The sequence below is a fragment of the Ceratotherium simum genome, chromosome 3, assembly GCF_057802395.1.
Source record: "Ceratotherium simum simum isolate JZ-2026a chromosome 3, ASM5780239v1, whole genome shotgun sequence".
In the NCBI taxonomy this organism is placed as follows: domain Eukaryota; kingdom Metazoa; phylum Chordata; class Mammalia; order Perissodactyla; family Rhinocerotidae; genus Ceratotherium; species Ceratotherium simum.
The window spans coordinates 92,394,632-92,410,154 of record NC_141902.1 but is presented as its reverse complement, the minus strand read 5'-3'; the positions used below and the strand labels follow the sequence as shown (position 1 = coordinate 92,410,154).

The 15,523-nt window shown below is 41.8% G+C and overlaps 1 protein-coding gene across 2 annotated transcripts in view; it reads right to left on the bottom strand.

Moving 5' to 3' along the window:
* ABHD2 (abhydrolase domain containing 2, acylglycerol lipase) overlaps positions 1–15,523 on the bottom strand; it is a 102,372-nt gene that overhangs the window by 28,779 nt on the left and 58,070 nt on the right. For both annotated transcript variants that reach the window (XR_015551627.1, XM_004431937.3), the window contains exon 5: positions 13,307–13,474. Coding sequence is in view for 1 of the 2 variants with exons in the window: in XM_004431937.3 (XP_004431994.1) it covers positions 13,307–13,474 (168 nt within the window). In the remaining variant the exon portion in view is untranslated. The remainder of the gene's footprint in view (positions 1–13,306; positions 13,475–15,523) is intronic.

Sequence of the window (15,523 nt, the reverse complement as noted above, 5' to 3'; positions counted from 1 at the left end):
TGCGCGCTCCGCTGTGGCGGCCTGGGGTTCGCTGGTTCAGATCCCAGGTGCGCACTGACGCACTGCTTGTCCAGCCATGCTGTGGCGGCGTCCCATATAAAGTAGAGGAGGATGGGCACGGATGTTAGCTCAGGGCCAATCTTCCTCAGCCAATAAAAAAAAAAAAGAGGAGGATTGGCATCAGATGTTAGCTCAGGGCTGGTCTTCCTCACTAAAAAAAAAAAAAAATCTTTAAATCTCTAAATACATACAGTTGCTTTCTGGTAATCTTTTCTATAAAGAGTGAAATTAGAAAAGCTGCATTGAGGTTATACATCACTGCATGAATGATGCTCTAGCCCAGTGGTTCTCACAGTGTGCACCTTGGACAAGCAGCAACAGCATTGCCTGGGAACTAGTTCAAAATGCATGTTCTTGGGCCTCACCCCAAACCTACTGAATCAGAAACTCTAGGGGTGGGGCCTAAACAGAGGGCTTGTTACAACACAGATTGCCGGGCCCCACCTCCAGAATTCCTGATTCAGGAGGTCTGGGTGGGCTGAGAATTTGCATTTCTAACAGGTTCCCAGGTGATATTGATGCTGCTGGTCCAGGGACCACACTTTGAGAACCACTGTCCTAGCTGACAGGAAAGGTGGATGAAACCTCAATTTTCTGTTTCTTTTGTCTTTTAAAAGGGCAGTTCAAAAAGATGCTTCATATCACTCATAGTTAAATAAATGCAAATTAAAATGACAATTAGAAATCATTTTCCACCGCCCATATTAAAAAAGATGAACAAGTTTGCCAATACCCAAGACTGGGGAGGGTGTGGGGAACAGCCCCGCTGGCCCATCCAGAAAGAGTGTGCACTGGTATAGCCTTCAGAATGCAATGTGGTAACAACATCTATTAAGGTTTTTAAAAGACCATTCCTTTGGTCCAGGAATTCCACTTTGGGGGACTTTATACTGCAGATGTGTGCACAGATGGATGCACATGTGTGCAAAAGTATGTAAGAATATTCATTGCAGCACTCTTTGTAACAGAAAAGATTTGGAAACAACCTAAATGCCCATCAATAGAGGCCTAGTTAAATTGCTGTGAAAAAGAACAATGCAGAGTCCAACCTGCTGATGTGGAATGACTCCAAGCCATCTTAGCAGGGGACAGAAACAGGGGCAGAGCGGTGGGGATGGCACCACCTCACGTGCACTTGGGTTTTAAAGGGCTTATATGTGCACACATATCTGCTTGAGCATTCAATGAAAAACTGTAGCAGATAGAGATTTTCTGGAGAGGAGAATTGGGGGTCTAGGGTGAGAGGGAGATGTCGTTTGACTCACTGTATATAGACTTTTGCACTGTTTGAATGTTTTACTATGTATATACATTACTTCAATAAAAATCCAGCCACTTAAAAAATCTAGTGAAAATAAAGAATAAAAAGAAAGATGCTGAAATCCCCTGAGACCGGTTTCAGCTACACTAAAGACACCGAACATCTCCCTCATGCTGGAGCAGTGGTTTTGCAGCTTGTGCAGGGGACGTTATTTGTCTGCGTAAGAAATGCTACTGAGGGACTTATTTTCAATTGTTACTAAAATCTTTACTTCACCATTTCCTTGAGGTTCTGCTTAATTTTGTTTATCCCTTGGCTAATTATTTATATCTTTATGGTTTGTTTTAACACTGAATGAGCCTCATTAGATTATAAATTCCAAAAAGCAGAGATATTCTTGGTCTTGTTTGCCACCGTATCCGTGGGGCCAGATGCTGCGTGGGCACTGGATCAGTATGACCTAAATGAATGGATGGAAGGCTGGATGCACTAGGTTGCAGGCCCTGTACTAGGATCTCAAACACAGATGAGGAAGTGGATTTAAAGGGATGAAATGACTTGCCCAGCCTCACGTGGTGAGTGAACGGGAGAGCTGGACTTTGGACCCACATCTAACCCCAGAGCCCAAGTCCTTTGCCTTGCATCCTAAATCTACACAAGTAACAAGACTGCAGGGACTTATGTTTTAATTATTAAAAGTCTTACTTTCTCACCATCTGATTCCTTTTAGACCCATCTGCCTTCACCCAAGTTGGAGCCTAATTATTTGAGACCTAGAGCAGATGCACAGATGTCACTGGGGCAGTTACAAAACTTGGATTTGCTAAACCACTGAGGGGCAATTACAACTAATTGTGTAGGCCCCCTGGGAGCCTCAGTTTCATTAAACACAAACACATCTGGTCTGGATAAAGAGCTAGCCCTGCCTAATGCTGGACATGCTGTTGAGTGTTTTGTGAGGAGCTGCCATCTCTTCCAGGCAAGAAGGCAAGGATGTGGTGTCTGCCCAGCCCAGGATCAGCCTCCTGGTGGGTGCTGGGTCCTCCTGGGATCTCCATCTGATGGCGGTTACCACTCGCTCTCAGTGTCTGGGAGCCCCTCCCTGGCCTGTTTCACTAAAAGCTACAGCAATCCGTTTTTTAACACTAGGAGGATTTTAATGAGGTTCTGTGTATTTAATCCTTATGGAATTAGCACCAGTAACAAGATTAAGGTATCTAATTTTGCTGTAGCTTTCTAAGACAAGACGAAATATGAGACACTAACTTGGCTTTAGAGAGATGAGTGCTACAGGGCCATCTTGGAAAGGCAACCTGCTGAGAACAGAAAAGACCTTTGTCCTCAACCTCCCACCCCTAAACAAAGAGAAGGCTGAGGCTGCCTGAAAGCTACTATTTCAAAAGCCATTTCCTCAAATGGCACTAACATGACTAAGTAGACTCAAATACAGGGACCCAGAGACGTGGTGTTCCTCGTGGATGAAGACTTTGAGTCATCCGTCTCCCCACATCACGCCTGGGCCTGGCACGGGTGGGTGTGCCACCCATGTTAGCTAGGTAAGAAGGAAGTTTGAATCATGTGGCATGAAAGTACACAATACTGGCTAGTGTGACCGTGCAGGGGCCGGGAAAGAATTATCTAAATATCTTTCCCACTAAATTGAGTCCAAGAAAATGATCTGGTCAGGCAACAACATGGCTTGCTGGTGGGCCTAGCAGTCCCTCTCATTTTCATAGTGAAGGTCTGTGAGTCACTTCTTAGAGCTGTGGGGAAGCTACTGCAAAGCTGAGTCACTCATGAAGAAAACAGCTGCAGAAATAAAGGAGAGCCTCTTTGCCTATCTTATTAGTTGGCCTTGTCCTTATCTCTGAAATGAAAATTTTCACAAATGACTGCTTTTAGCTTTGTTTTCTCAGGTATACAATGCCTAAAAGTGCCCTCTTCTGGCTGAAGGTTAACTATTCAGACCTTACCCTGCAAGTGCAGACCCTGCCACTGCTTCCCCACAATCCTGCTCTCGATATTACCCCCATCACAGTCCCTCAACTCCGGCCCCTGGGCACCACCTCAATGCTTGGTGACTCTCGGCAGATGATCTTGTCAGATGTTTTACTAAGAGGCTTGAGCTTCTGCAAATTCACAGCCTTCACTTCCCATTCTCCCTCTCTCATCACTCGTCTCCTCTTCCTCCTCTCTTGCCACTGTGTCCTTCTGCCATTAGAACACTTGACTGTTGCAGAGGCAACACAATTCATGGTTGTCATCTGGAATCATGAATACAATTCAAAATTGAGTCTGCATCAATTAAAATGATAGACATGAGAAGCTTATAGAAACATCTGTGTTCAGGATCTAATCAAATGTCTTCAGATAGATTGAGCAGTAAAAACAAAACAGAAGTTCCTTAAAAATCACTGTCTGCAACTCCTTATGGCAAGATGTCCTGGATGGTGGGTGATCTCCACAGGATGCTATACAGTAGGGTGACATACATCCTAGTTTGCCGGAGAGAGTGCTGGAGTTTGCCTGTTATTCTGATGCTGATGAGGTTGTTAGGAAGGTCCTCTTTCACTCTCAAAAGTGACTCAGTTGGGACGCTAAATTATATGGTCACCCCAGGTATAGGGCCTCTGGCCCTCCTAAGACTGAAATGCTGCCCTCTAAGCAAGGCAAAGTTTTCTGATCTTACAAAGAGGTTCCAAAAGATCGTTTAAAAAACAAGAAATTCCAGTATTAAACTCAGTTGGACATTTATGAGCTCCTTCTCCAAGCAAGTGAAGACAATGCTGTGATTTCAGGGACCTCTTCTCAGCTTGAGGCCAGAAAGTCATGTGTTTAGAAACAAGGGAAGGGCCCCACTTCACTGTTTAAACTCAGAGGAAAAGGCAATTTAAATCTTTGCCAAAATGCTCTAGCTTGGTGTTCGGTCATAAGTTCTTAGTAGGATCATAATCCTAAGGGAATCAGTCACCTTATGGGGGCCAAAGCCAGGTTGTTATTTTTATTCCTTTCATCTGATATACAAGAGACTTTTAAAAACTCCTAATTTTTTTCTCTCTTTGAATCAAGATCAAACGCGCAGACCCTTTGTCACTTGGCTCTTAACTTGCTGGACATAAAACTTCAAGAGTCAATCTTAGAAATGGACGTCATAATAACCACAACTGGATAATACTAGTTTTCAGTTCATTTCCTTGGCTGGGAGACTTGATCCAGCTTTACTTTGCTCTGAACATGAATACTGGACTGTGGGGATAAAGCACTTAGCCAAAGACAGAAAGATGGAGCAGAATGTTTCTTGAATTTACTGGTCTTATGCAGCATCATTGACAAAAATACTCATATTCCAAACATTGTCTGGGCTAGAAAATCAATTAAGTCGATAAAGAGTAAGCCAACATGTCTACTGCTGCACTGTTCCAATTAAAGATTAAGCTCTTTATAATAAATACACTTCAAAAAATCTTCAAGACTTCTACATCTTCCTTCATTTTCAAGTGTTATTCTTTGATCTCATCCACATGATAGGGTTGTGTACCCAGTCTGATCCAGGAGAGCACTCTATTTCAATAAGAAATTTAAGACTGATAAATTTCACGCTTGTGGGTTCTACTAGTCATCCTAACGGTTTCACCTTTTGTGTTTGCTCAGATCAGCTAATATCATTTAATTCATCAAAAGGGAAATATTTAGTATTTGCTAGTTGTAAAAAAATCTATGAACTATACTGATGCAAGTGGTGAGGAATATTTTTTTTAATAAAATAATTTTTAGAAAGTTAAAATATAGCTAATAGAGCATGTACTACAATAAAAACAACTTGCCAGCACTGACTGTAAGAGTTGACTCTGAATTTAGAAGCCAGTGGCTTTGAGCTGGAGGCATGTGACCCTGCTCCTGGGCCCACCAGATTTGGCAAGGAGCCAATGCTGCAGGTTGTGCAGCTAGAAAGCAAGCCTGGCCTCCTTCAAAATAACCACCTGGGCCTGACCATCCCTGCAAACAGAGCCACAGCTCAGACCAAGCTCCAAAAACAGACTTGTATGCTAAACAAGCAGAGCTTCTCAAATTAGCCCTTGCCCAAGTTCACATGCAGTCAACTGTAAGGAACTGAGGTCGAGGAACTGAGGTCGAGGCTAGATCATTTAACTGTTCAAGTAAAGTTTTGCATTTTCTCCTCTCAGCTGGCTCACAGAAAACACAAAGTGAGAGTGAAAGACAAATAAAGACAATAATCATTGCTATTTACAGTATTTGCTGGACTCCACACCATACACTTTTATATTCATGCCGTTTCAACAACCCTTGTGAACCAGGCATTCAAATTCCTGTGTGTTGGACTCTAAAACACAGGCTTTTCCTTATGCAGGCATTTCGTGAGCTTATCTCTCTAAGTGATATACTAAATGCGGGAGATTAACAAAAAATAATATAAAAATCGAAAACTAAAATCTGGTCCCTATCCTTGAAAAGGTTGCTGTTGGTAAATATTCTTTTTGGACAAACCCAGCCAATAGCTTTGGAATGATTGTGACTGTTTCTCCCCCTCCTCCCTCGACGGGGAGCTGTTTGTCACTAGACTGGGAGCTTCGAGAAGGCAGGGACTTGCACTCCCGCCTCTATTCTCATCACAGGGTCTGGCCCCATGAATGTATGTAGGACGTGGGAGGAACAAACACTAGAGCTCAAACCCACCAGGCCTATTTCTGTGGCTCTGAGAAGTTTCTGGATGCTTTTTTGCCTTAAATCTAAAATGTATCTGACTGGGAACTATTTCCTTACTCCTGAGAAGTATCAGCAGGATGCAGCCTCCTACACGGAAAGGCAATGTAGCCTGTTGTTCAAAACCATGGACTCCAGGACTAGACTGCCTGGGTGGGAAACTTGGATCGCCCACTCAGCAGCTTTGTAATCTGGAGCAAGTGATTCAGCCTTGCTGGGCCTTAGCTGTAAAAGTGGGATGACTGATTTCACAATTCTTTAAAGAGCTCAGAACAGTGCTGGCGCACAACCAATGCTAGGTAAGTGATAGCTATTAATAAAAATGGTAATGACCACTACCACCAAAGCAGGGAAAAGTCTTTTTAATGCTCAAATATCTCCCTGCCCCTCTACAGTCTAATGCACAATATCCTAAACAGGAAACGAACACTACAACAGAGGTGGTATTGTGTTGGGGTTAAGAATCCCACAGTTTGAGTGCTGGTTCTGCCACTTACTAGTTATGGGACCCCAGACAAGGCAGTTAACCTCCCTAAGCCTGTGAAGTGGGGAGACTAACACCATCTCCCAGGCAGCAGTGAGAAGGAAGTGAAGGTAACGCACGGAAACACGCAGTGCACGCCTGGCACTCGTTAATGTGAGATAAATGATAACTGCTGTCATGCAGGATTTTCCTTAATGTGTTTATCTTTCAAAGGCAGCACAAAGGATTCTAAGTCACAAGAACGCATAATTATCCATTTAGGAAATTCTTCTGTTCAAGAGAGATCTGTTTTCAACAATTTCTAATCACATCAGCAAAGATGTCCAATAACAAGAGATTAGCGTTTCTGTGGTTTGAAACAGAGTTAGTTCGATAAGTGGGAAAAGGTCTTCTATAATTTTCTCAGAAAGAGAGATCTGAGGGGGCTGCATAACAAGAAAAGAAGAATGTAGGGCTTCATGTTAACACCCTCTTTAGCTTTCCTCTGGTCAAGATCAGTTTCCAAGGGCCAATAGGGTATTCACAGTGCCCGAAAGGCCTGCCATCTGTTTAAGAGCGACGCGGTTTGCACAAAGGAAGGCTCACATAACCATAAGGCACACCTGTGGGAGACATGCTAGTTTGCAAAATATCACCTTACATCCACAAACCATCATTTTCTATCCCTCACCTCAGTCCTCATTCAGTCACCACAGATGTAGTGAGCACTTTCTATGGGGCCAAGCAGGATTCTAGGCACTGGGGAGCTATAGCAGGGAGCACGAAGGCCACCAGCTCTCATAGAGTAGACTTCTGGGATGGAGAGACAGGTAATAAACATGCAAACAAATACATCATTTCACCAAATCATAAGTGCCGTGAAGAATGTAAAGGGGGGGATTAGATAGAGGTGGGGTGAGGGGAGTCAAGGAAGGGCTCTCTGAGAAGGTGACGTCTTGGTCAAGACCCAAATGACGAGGAGAAACCAAGTGAAGACCAGAGAAGCGCCTTCCAAACAGAAACTGGGCAGATCTGAGATTAGCAGGACCCTGAGGCCAGTGCCTGGTACTCGAACATACTCTGGGTGGGCTATGGTATGTCCTGGGGATCCAGAGCCCCCTTAATGTCACATCTGGTCACCCCCCATGGAGGAGGCCAACTTGGTTGAGGGCTTATTAAAAGTGAAGGGAAGAAGATCTAAAAGGAGCTTAGGAAACCTATCGGATAACTGCAATATATGGACCTGATCTGGATCCTGAATTGAGCAAACTATAATTAAAACGGAAAAACAAAGACAGAAGTCAGTTGGGGAAACTGAACTGGTACTAAGGAGTACTGTTAAGTGTTTTAGGTGTGATGATGGTATTGTGCTTATGTTATGGGCTGAATTGTGTCCTCCTGAAATTCATATATTGAAGTCCTAACCGCCAGTACCACAGAATGTGACTGAATTTGAAGAAAGGGCCTTTAACATGACCGTAATCTATGCAGAAATAGAAGTATAATGATGTACACCTGAAATTTATACAGTTATAAACCAATGTTACTGCAATAAACAAAAAATTAAAAAAAAAAGCCTAAAAAAATATATATGGCAAAATGCTAATACTGGTTAAATCTGAGTATTGGATAACATACAATTGTTACATTATTTTCTGTATGTGTGATATATTTTAAACTAAGTACTAAAAATAAACAAAACTGAGAAGGCAAAAAAAAAAAAAAGGAAGAAGAAAGGGCCTTTAAAGAGGTAATTAAGTTAAGATGGGGTCATTAGGGTTGGCCCTAATCCAATATGACTTGTGTCCTTGTAAGAAGAGGAGCTTAGGACACAGACAGAGAGAGACACAGACATGGACACACAGCGAGATAACCACTCTGTGAAGACATGGAGGAGGAGATGGCCGTCTATAAGCCAAGGAGAGAAGCCTCAGAAGTGCCTGAACTTGGACTTCTGGCCTCCATAACTGTGAGAAAATAAATTTGTGTAGTTTAAGCCTGTGGTATTTTGTTTAGCAAACTAAAACTGAAACACCACAGATGAAATGATAGGCTGTCTGGGACTTGCTCCAAAATAATCTTTGAAAGGGGATACAGGAAGGGGGGTGGTTTACAGATGACACAAGATTGGCCATAAGCTGAGTAATTGTTGAGGCTGAGTGATGGGTACATAGGGGTTTATTCTAAGTTCATTTTACTATTCTCTCTACTTGTGTATAATTTGAACATTTCTATAGTAAAAAGTTTTTTAAAAACTGAAGCAGAGGGCCGGCCCCGTGGCTTAGCAGTTAAGTGCGCGCGCTCTGATGCTGGCGGCCCGGGTTCGGATCCCGGGAGCGCCCCGAGGCACCACTTCTCCGTCCAACGCGAGGCCGAGTCCCACGTACAGCAACTAGAAGGATGTGAACCTATGACGTACAACTATCTACTGGGGCTTTGGGGGGAAAAACTGAATAAATAAAATCTTTAAAAAAAAAAAAATTAAAAAAAAAAAAAAAAAACTGAAGCAGAAACAAGGGATGTGTAAGACCTATATCTGTGGTCTCAACCCTGCGGGTAACTTAGACTCCTCTGGGGCCGGGGCCTGGGCATTGGTATCTTTTAGAAGCACCAGGGGGAATTCTAATGTTGACAACCATTGACCTACAAAAAGAGAACTAGAAGTTCTTTACGGGAGAAATAAGGGAAGACTTGAAGGAAAAGGCCGTGTTCCTGCAGGAGAAAAGTAAATACTATAAAAATAAACTTTTCCAAGTTAATTTATACATTAAAATTCCCATTCAAAAATTGTGCTACATTGTGCTAGAGTTCACCAATATCTGCTTTCCCTCCTTGGGCAGAATGCTTCTCCTTCACCCCACTGAAGGTAGGCTTGGCCGTGTAATTCGCTTTGGCAATAAACTGTGACCAGGAGTGACCGCCATCATTTACAGGCAGAAGGTTCAAGAGCCACATTCTTTCCACTCTCTGTGGGGTGGGTAACGCTCCAGTTGGTGGCTCCTCCATTAGCCTGCGTCCTTAAGTAAGGACGGTGATGGCAGGGACAAAGAACCCCCCTGCCAACCCATGATGGATGTGTAGTGTGAGGAAGAAATACATCTTTCTTTGTAAACCACTGAGATTTGGGGTTGCTTGTTTCCATAGCATAATCTAGTCCATCTTGACCAATACAGAAATTCAACACAGAACTTGACAAAATAACTCTAAAATTCAACTGAAAAAAATAAATAGGCAAGGAGACAAAAGCATACTCTGAAGAAGCAATGAGTCAGGGTTAATTCTATCAGATACTATGCCATATCACAAAGCAACAATAATTAAACATTAATAATGATATGAGATGTAGAAACAAAAGTCGACAAATATATTTGTACTGAAGTATAGAAAGCCCATAAATAGACAGCTACACACTTAAGAATCCCATACATGATGAACTGTGCTGAAGGTTTTTCAGTTCTAGCACATTGTTGAACTACCTCAGTTTATCAGTCAAGAGTAACAAACATGGGCTGTGCTTTAAGGTACTAGGCCATCTTTGTTGAAGGATTGCTCCTTATTTACCAGTCCAGGGAAACATTTACTAAAAACACATTTTTTTAAACTAAAGTCACATCAGTAGCACCTAAGAAACACTAATCTGTGTCTAGCTATTTCGAAGGTACCAAAGACGTTTCATGTTCAGATTTCAACAAAGTGTCTGAATTCCGGATTTTTGACCTTTTTAAGGCCACATTTGTTTGACCTTATCACCCAATGGTTAAAAAATGCATCTCAACAGTTAAAAGATGTACCGATAAACAAAAAGACTAAATAGCACAGCTCAAAAGATCACCCATTTCTTCTAGGTGACCTGTCTTTCTAGAGAACTACTAAAGTATAACAACTATAGGAATTTACTCCTAAAATTCTGATGAAACAAACTGTAACAACCACAAATAAAAGGAAACAGTTGAATTACTTTGAGAAATGTGGGAGCTGGACTCTCCCCAGATGGACTTGCCTCGCCCCATGGATTTTCCTCGCTCAGATTCAGCTCGCCAGCCCAGACACACCACACTCTTAAAAGGCAGCTGTGCATGGTGCTTCTCCCCATAGCCCACTCCCCTCTATTTATGAGCTCCAATCCATCCTCACCTTGTGGACCCACTTCAAATGCTCTTCCTGGAAGAGTCTTTCTTTCCATAACACAGCTCCTTGCCTAGGGAGACAGGCTGGTTTCTCCACGCTGCTGCACATGCTCACCAGACTCCCATTCATCACACTGTATTGTAATTATTTATTGATATTCCCATCTCCCCCTGAAGAATGTCTTATTTATCTGGGTCACACAAAGCAGGGCTAATCCCTTGCTACCATTAACAGATCTTCACCTATTTGAATAAGAATAAACTGAAATTTTTTTTTTTTTTGGTGAGGAAGATTGGCCCTGAGCTAACATCTGTTACCAACCTTCCCCTTTTTGCTTGAGGAAGACTGTCGCTGAGCTAACATCTGTGCCAATCTTCCTCTATTTTGTATGTGGGATGCCGCCACAGCATGGCTTGATGAGAAGGTGTGTAGGTCCGTGCCTGGGATCCAAACCCATGAACCCCGGGCCACTGAAGCGGAGCACGCGAACTTAACCACTACGCCACCAGGCCAGCCCCTAAACCGAACATTTAATAAATGGTTACTATACGTTAGGCACTCAACTGCCTGCTAAATTCTTAGTAACCCATGTTTAGTTATAAAATTATAACCCCAAGTTTGCAGTTGAAGAATCTGGAACCGAGATTAAGCAAACTGCTCAAGGCCACACAGCTGGTCAGCAGCAGGGCCAGGGTATCCTCTCTGTGACCAGGTCCCACATTAAGCCTTCTCTGCTCTGCTCCTTCAGCCGCTAGACTCCACGACTGTGTGTAAATGCCTCCCGCTCTCGTCTCCTTTCCCGACAGCCCTAGCACAGCACTGGGGTGGGGGCGGGGCCACACAGACCTAGCTCTTCTGCTGTGGCTCTGGAGGCCAGGGCCAGGCTCTTGCTTTAGCTGTTCTCCTCACTTGGCTCTTCCACGTCTACCCACTTCTTCTGCTCCATGCCTTGCCCGAATCACTAAACCTCTCTGTGCCTCCGTTTTCTGCACCAGAATTTTACTAGCTGTCTCGCGGGTTGCTGTGGAGCTTAAAGAGATTATGTCTGTGTGAGACACTAGCACTGTCGGGCACACGTTAAGTGCCCTCACTGGCATCTTTCGACTCATTGTTGGCACACCATGCTGTTAGACAACACTTCCAAGTCTCCATCCCGGGCCCTGCGGCCAAGCCATGCCTCCTCGTTCTCTTCTTGTACAGACAGATTTTTTTATCCAAGGATAAGACCTTATAATCATTTTGCATTGTTTTCATTTTTGTTAGATTCTGCCTGTTTCTGCCTTTTGGACCCAATCCTATCTCCCACATACTCACTATTCTCCACGTGCCTATGTTATCTGTAAATCTGGATCTTCACCTGTATCTTCAAGCCACTGACCACACTCTTGAACAGAATAGTCCGTAAAATGGGTGTCTTTACGTGTGGGAGTGAGTGTAGAGAACCCAGAAAAGCGCGATGCAGAGGACCCAGTCTGGCACAGAGAAGGCACACCTGCTCATGCTTCCCCACCATGGCCTTCCCTCCCCACCCTTACACGTCCATTGCCAATGGCAGTGTAAACTAGAACAAACTTGCTGGAGGACAATCTGACACTATGTACAAATATGCATTAAAAATGTCAGCTCCGAAATTCTGCTCCTGGAAATTTACTCCAAAGAAGTCATTAAAGAGAGGAAAGAATTCTATGTAAAGATATTTACAGCATTGCTATTTAAAATGCTGAAAAACTTTAAATAACCTAAATGGCCTACAAAGAGGAATGGTTAAATAAACTATAACAGAATAATAATAGCAATGTGGCTCTTAAGAAAGATTAAACATAATGTTTATGCATCTTTATGTTAGTGAATAAGTCACCATAGATATATACACTATGACTGCACCTAAATAAAAACTATGTATGCACAGATAAAGACAGAACGGGAGGATGAACAAATAGAAATAAATTACAGTTATGGTGAGATTATAGATCTAATTTTCAGTTGTTTCCCATGAAAACACATTATAATTTATTTGGTTATAAACATCCCAAATGTTTGTACGTATACAGACACATATTTTATGTGTTTATTATTTATGTGTGCATGAATTATTTGAAAAGAGAGTTAAATAAGAGCCAAGAATGAGCAGTCCAGAAGACAGAGCCTTAGCTAACACAGGACTTCAATGAAAGGCAAGAAGCATTTGTGTGAGATCCAGTTCCTGTCCTCAAGGAACTTGAAATCCAATGAGTTGCTAATGTGCGATTCCCTTCCCATAGACATTCCTGTGCCTCATCACAACGCTTGCCTGCCGGTCACAAGAGTCCTAAAGAATGCGGCATGGTGATGAAGGGCATTAGCTACCCAATCTACCTGGCTCCCAGCCCTGCTCTGACACTTACCAGCCAAGTGACCATGTGTAAGACCTTCCACTGTGAGCTGCAGTCTCTGTCTCTATGAGATGGAACGAGATGGGGGTGGTTACAGTGCCCATCTGAAAGACTGATGTGAGGCATGGCATCATAAGTGCCCAGTACAAGTTGGCTGCTGTTATAACTGTGTGCCCCACTGTCTCCTGCAGATAGGCTAAATTCTAAATTTAGAAGACTAAGGCAGAAGCAGAAGTGGCAGTGCACTTGTAGTGAGAACAGAAAAAGGTGGGATTCCACTTGGCCATGCCCTCTGCTTACCGTAGGTGAACATGCGTGGCGAGGTCAATTCAATGTTGGGTAGGGCACCCAGGTGGTTCAGCACGGCGCACCGATAGCCATTTTTCTGGGCGTAGTCGACAAATGTTCGGATGTACTGCTTCTCGCTGTGATTGGCAATTCCAGGGCAGATGACCATGGTAATGTCATCTACAGGGTGGAGAAAGAGATCCCAACATAGCCAATAAATAGTGACATGTAAATGGACACATTATACTTCACTGGCTTAGAAAATGGTAGAAGGGAATTTAACATACATCTTTTTGCTCAATTTTTTTTGGAAAAATATCTTTCTCTTCTAGCTGGAGCTGTCTATATCAGTGCTTCTCCAACCATTTATCGTGAAGAGTCAGTTTTTAAAATTTTCAATCTATCACGAACAGACACTTTTGAAAAATACAATAAAAATTACTAGAAAAATGAAACAAAAAATAGAAATCTCAATTTTTTATTTAGATTCAACATATAAAATTACTCTGTGGAATTGCTATACAAGTTTCTGAACCTTACTCTTAACGTCTATACAAAATTCCGTATGAATGAATGAATGGAAAAATAAAAAGTAGTGTTTGCATAGACTTCTTTGATCCAGCAATTTTACTTTCAGGTATTTATCCTACAAATATACTTGTTCATTTATGAAACAATATATGTGCAGTATAAACTGTCATGGCAAAAGAGTGAACATAACCTAAGTGTCCAGAAATAGGGATCTGGTTAAATAAATTATTGTACATCCAAGTGATGAAATGTTAGGTAGCCCTTAAAAAAAAAGAGACATCTTTATATACACTGCAATGGCAGGCTCTCCAATCTGTCTCCATTTAAAAGACATCCGTGTTTATAAATGCATCCACAATCTCTGAAATCATATACAAGAACCTAACAGTGGGTGCCACAGGGGAGTAGCAGTGGGAGAGAGACTTATTTGCACTATATATCCTTTAGCACCTTTTGAATTTTCTATCATGAGCATGAATGACCTACTTGAAAATATGAATACATATTTTTCTTTAAGAGAAAAGTGGTGTTTAGGTTATTAAATCTTACAAATTTTCCCTCCAAAAGTTAAGATAAAGCAATTTAAAAATTCTTATACAAGATGCATAAAAAACCTTAAACAGTTTATTAACATTGACCTAGTAACTCTAATTCTTAGAATCTTGACTCAGGTTTTATGATTGAGGATGCTTATTAGAGAATTATTTATAGTAACAAAATTATAAACAAGCTAAATGCCCAAGAAGAGAAGAATAATTAAATTATGGTAAGGCCATGTTGTAGAATATTAAGCAATTATTAAAATTATGTTTTTGAAGACTTTTAGACTTTTAATGAAATGCAAAAATATTTATAATATAACGTCTAATAATTCAAATTTTGGAAAAACTATGCATAGAACTGGAAGTAAATGGAACAAAATGTTAACAATTGTATGCTGGGTGGTGGGATTATAGGTGATTTTTATTTTCTTTTTAAAATGTTTCTGTATAATTTAAACTTTCTAAAATGCATATGTATTTCTTTTGTAGTCAGAAAAAAATCATAAAAAGGAAAAAAGGGCTGCATTTCTTAAAGCATTTCTTGGATGCAAACACTACCTTCCCCAGAACCACCTTCATCAATCCTGTCGGGGGACAGGGATGATAGAAAGACATGAATGAGTACAACAAAGAATCAAAGTTTTGCCCTTTTCAACTTTCCACCTCAGTCTTGGTAGAGAGAGCAGATTGATTAAATTGAATTTTGTGCTTTAATGGTAGAAGAAGGAGGAGCATTACAAACAAGAGAAAAATATTTAACTGAGTATGGTAGAGAAATAAATATTTGAAAGATCAGCTACAAGACTTATAAACACAATGTGAACTCCTAACCTAGGCACTTATTCATTCCTTCTGGGACTGTTTATTGGGAGCCTACTGTTCTGGACTCAGGGGATTCTTACATCCTCGCGGACAGATAAAAAACAACCACTCAAATAAGTTTAGAGAGTGGCAGGTACCAGGAAGCACTAAGGCAAGAGGGCTTGATGGATTTACTGGGAAGGAAACAGTAAAATGGGAGGAGGGACCATCTCCCTGAAGAGGCGACATCTGAGCTGAGGCCTGAATGACAAGAAGGAGGTAGCCATGTGAAGGGCTGAGGACAAGCATTCTAGACAGAGGGAACATAAATTAAACCTTCGTCACTAGCTTCTCA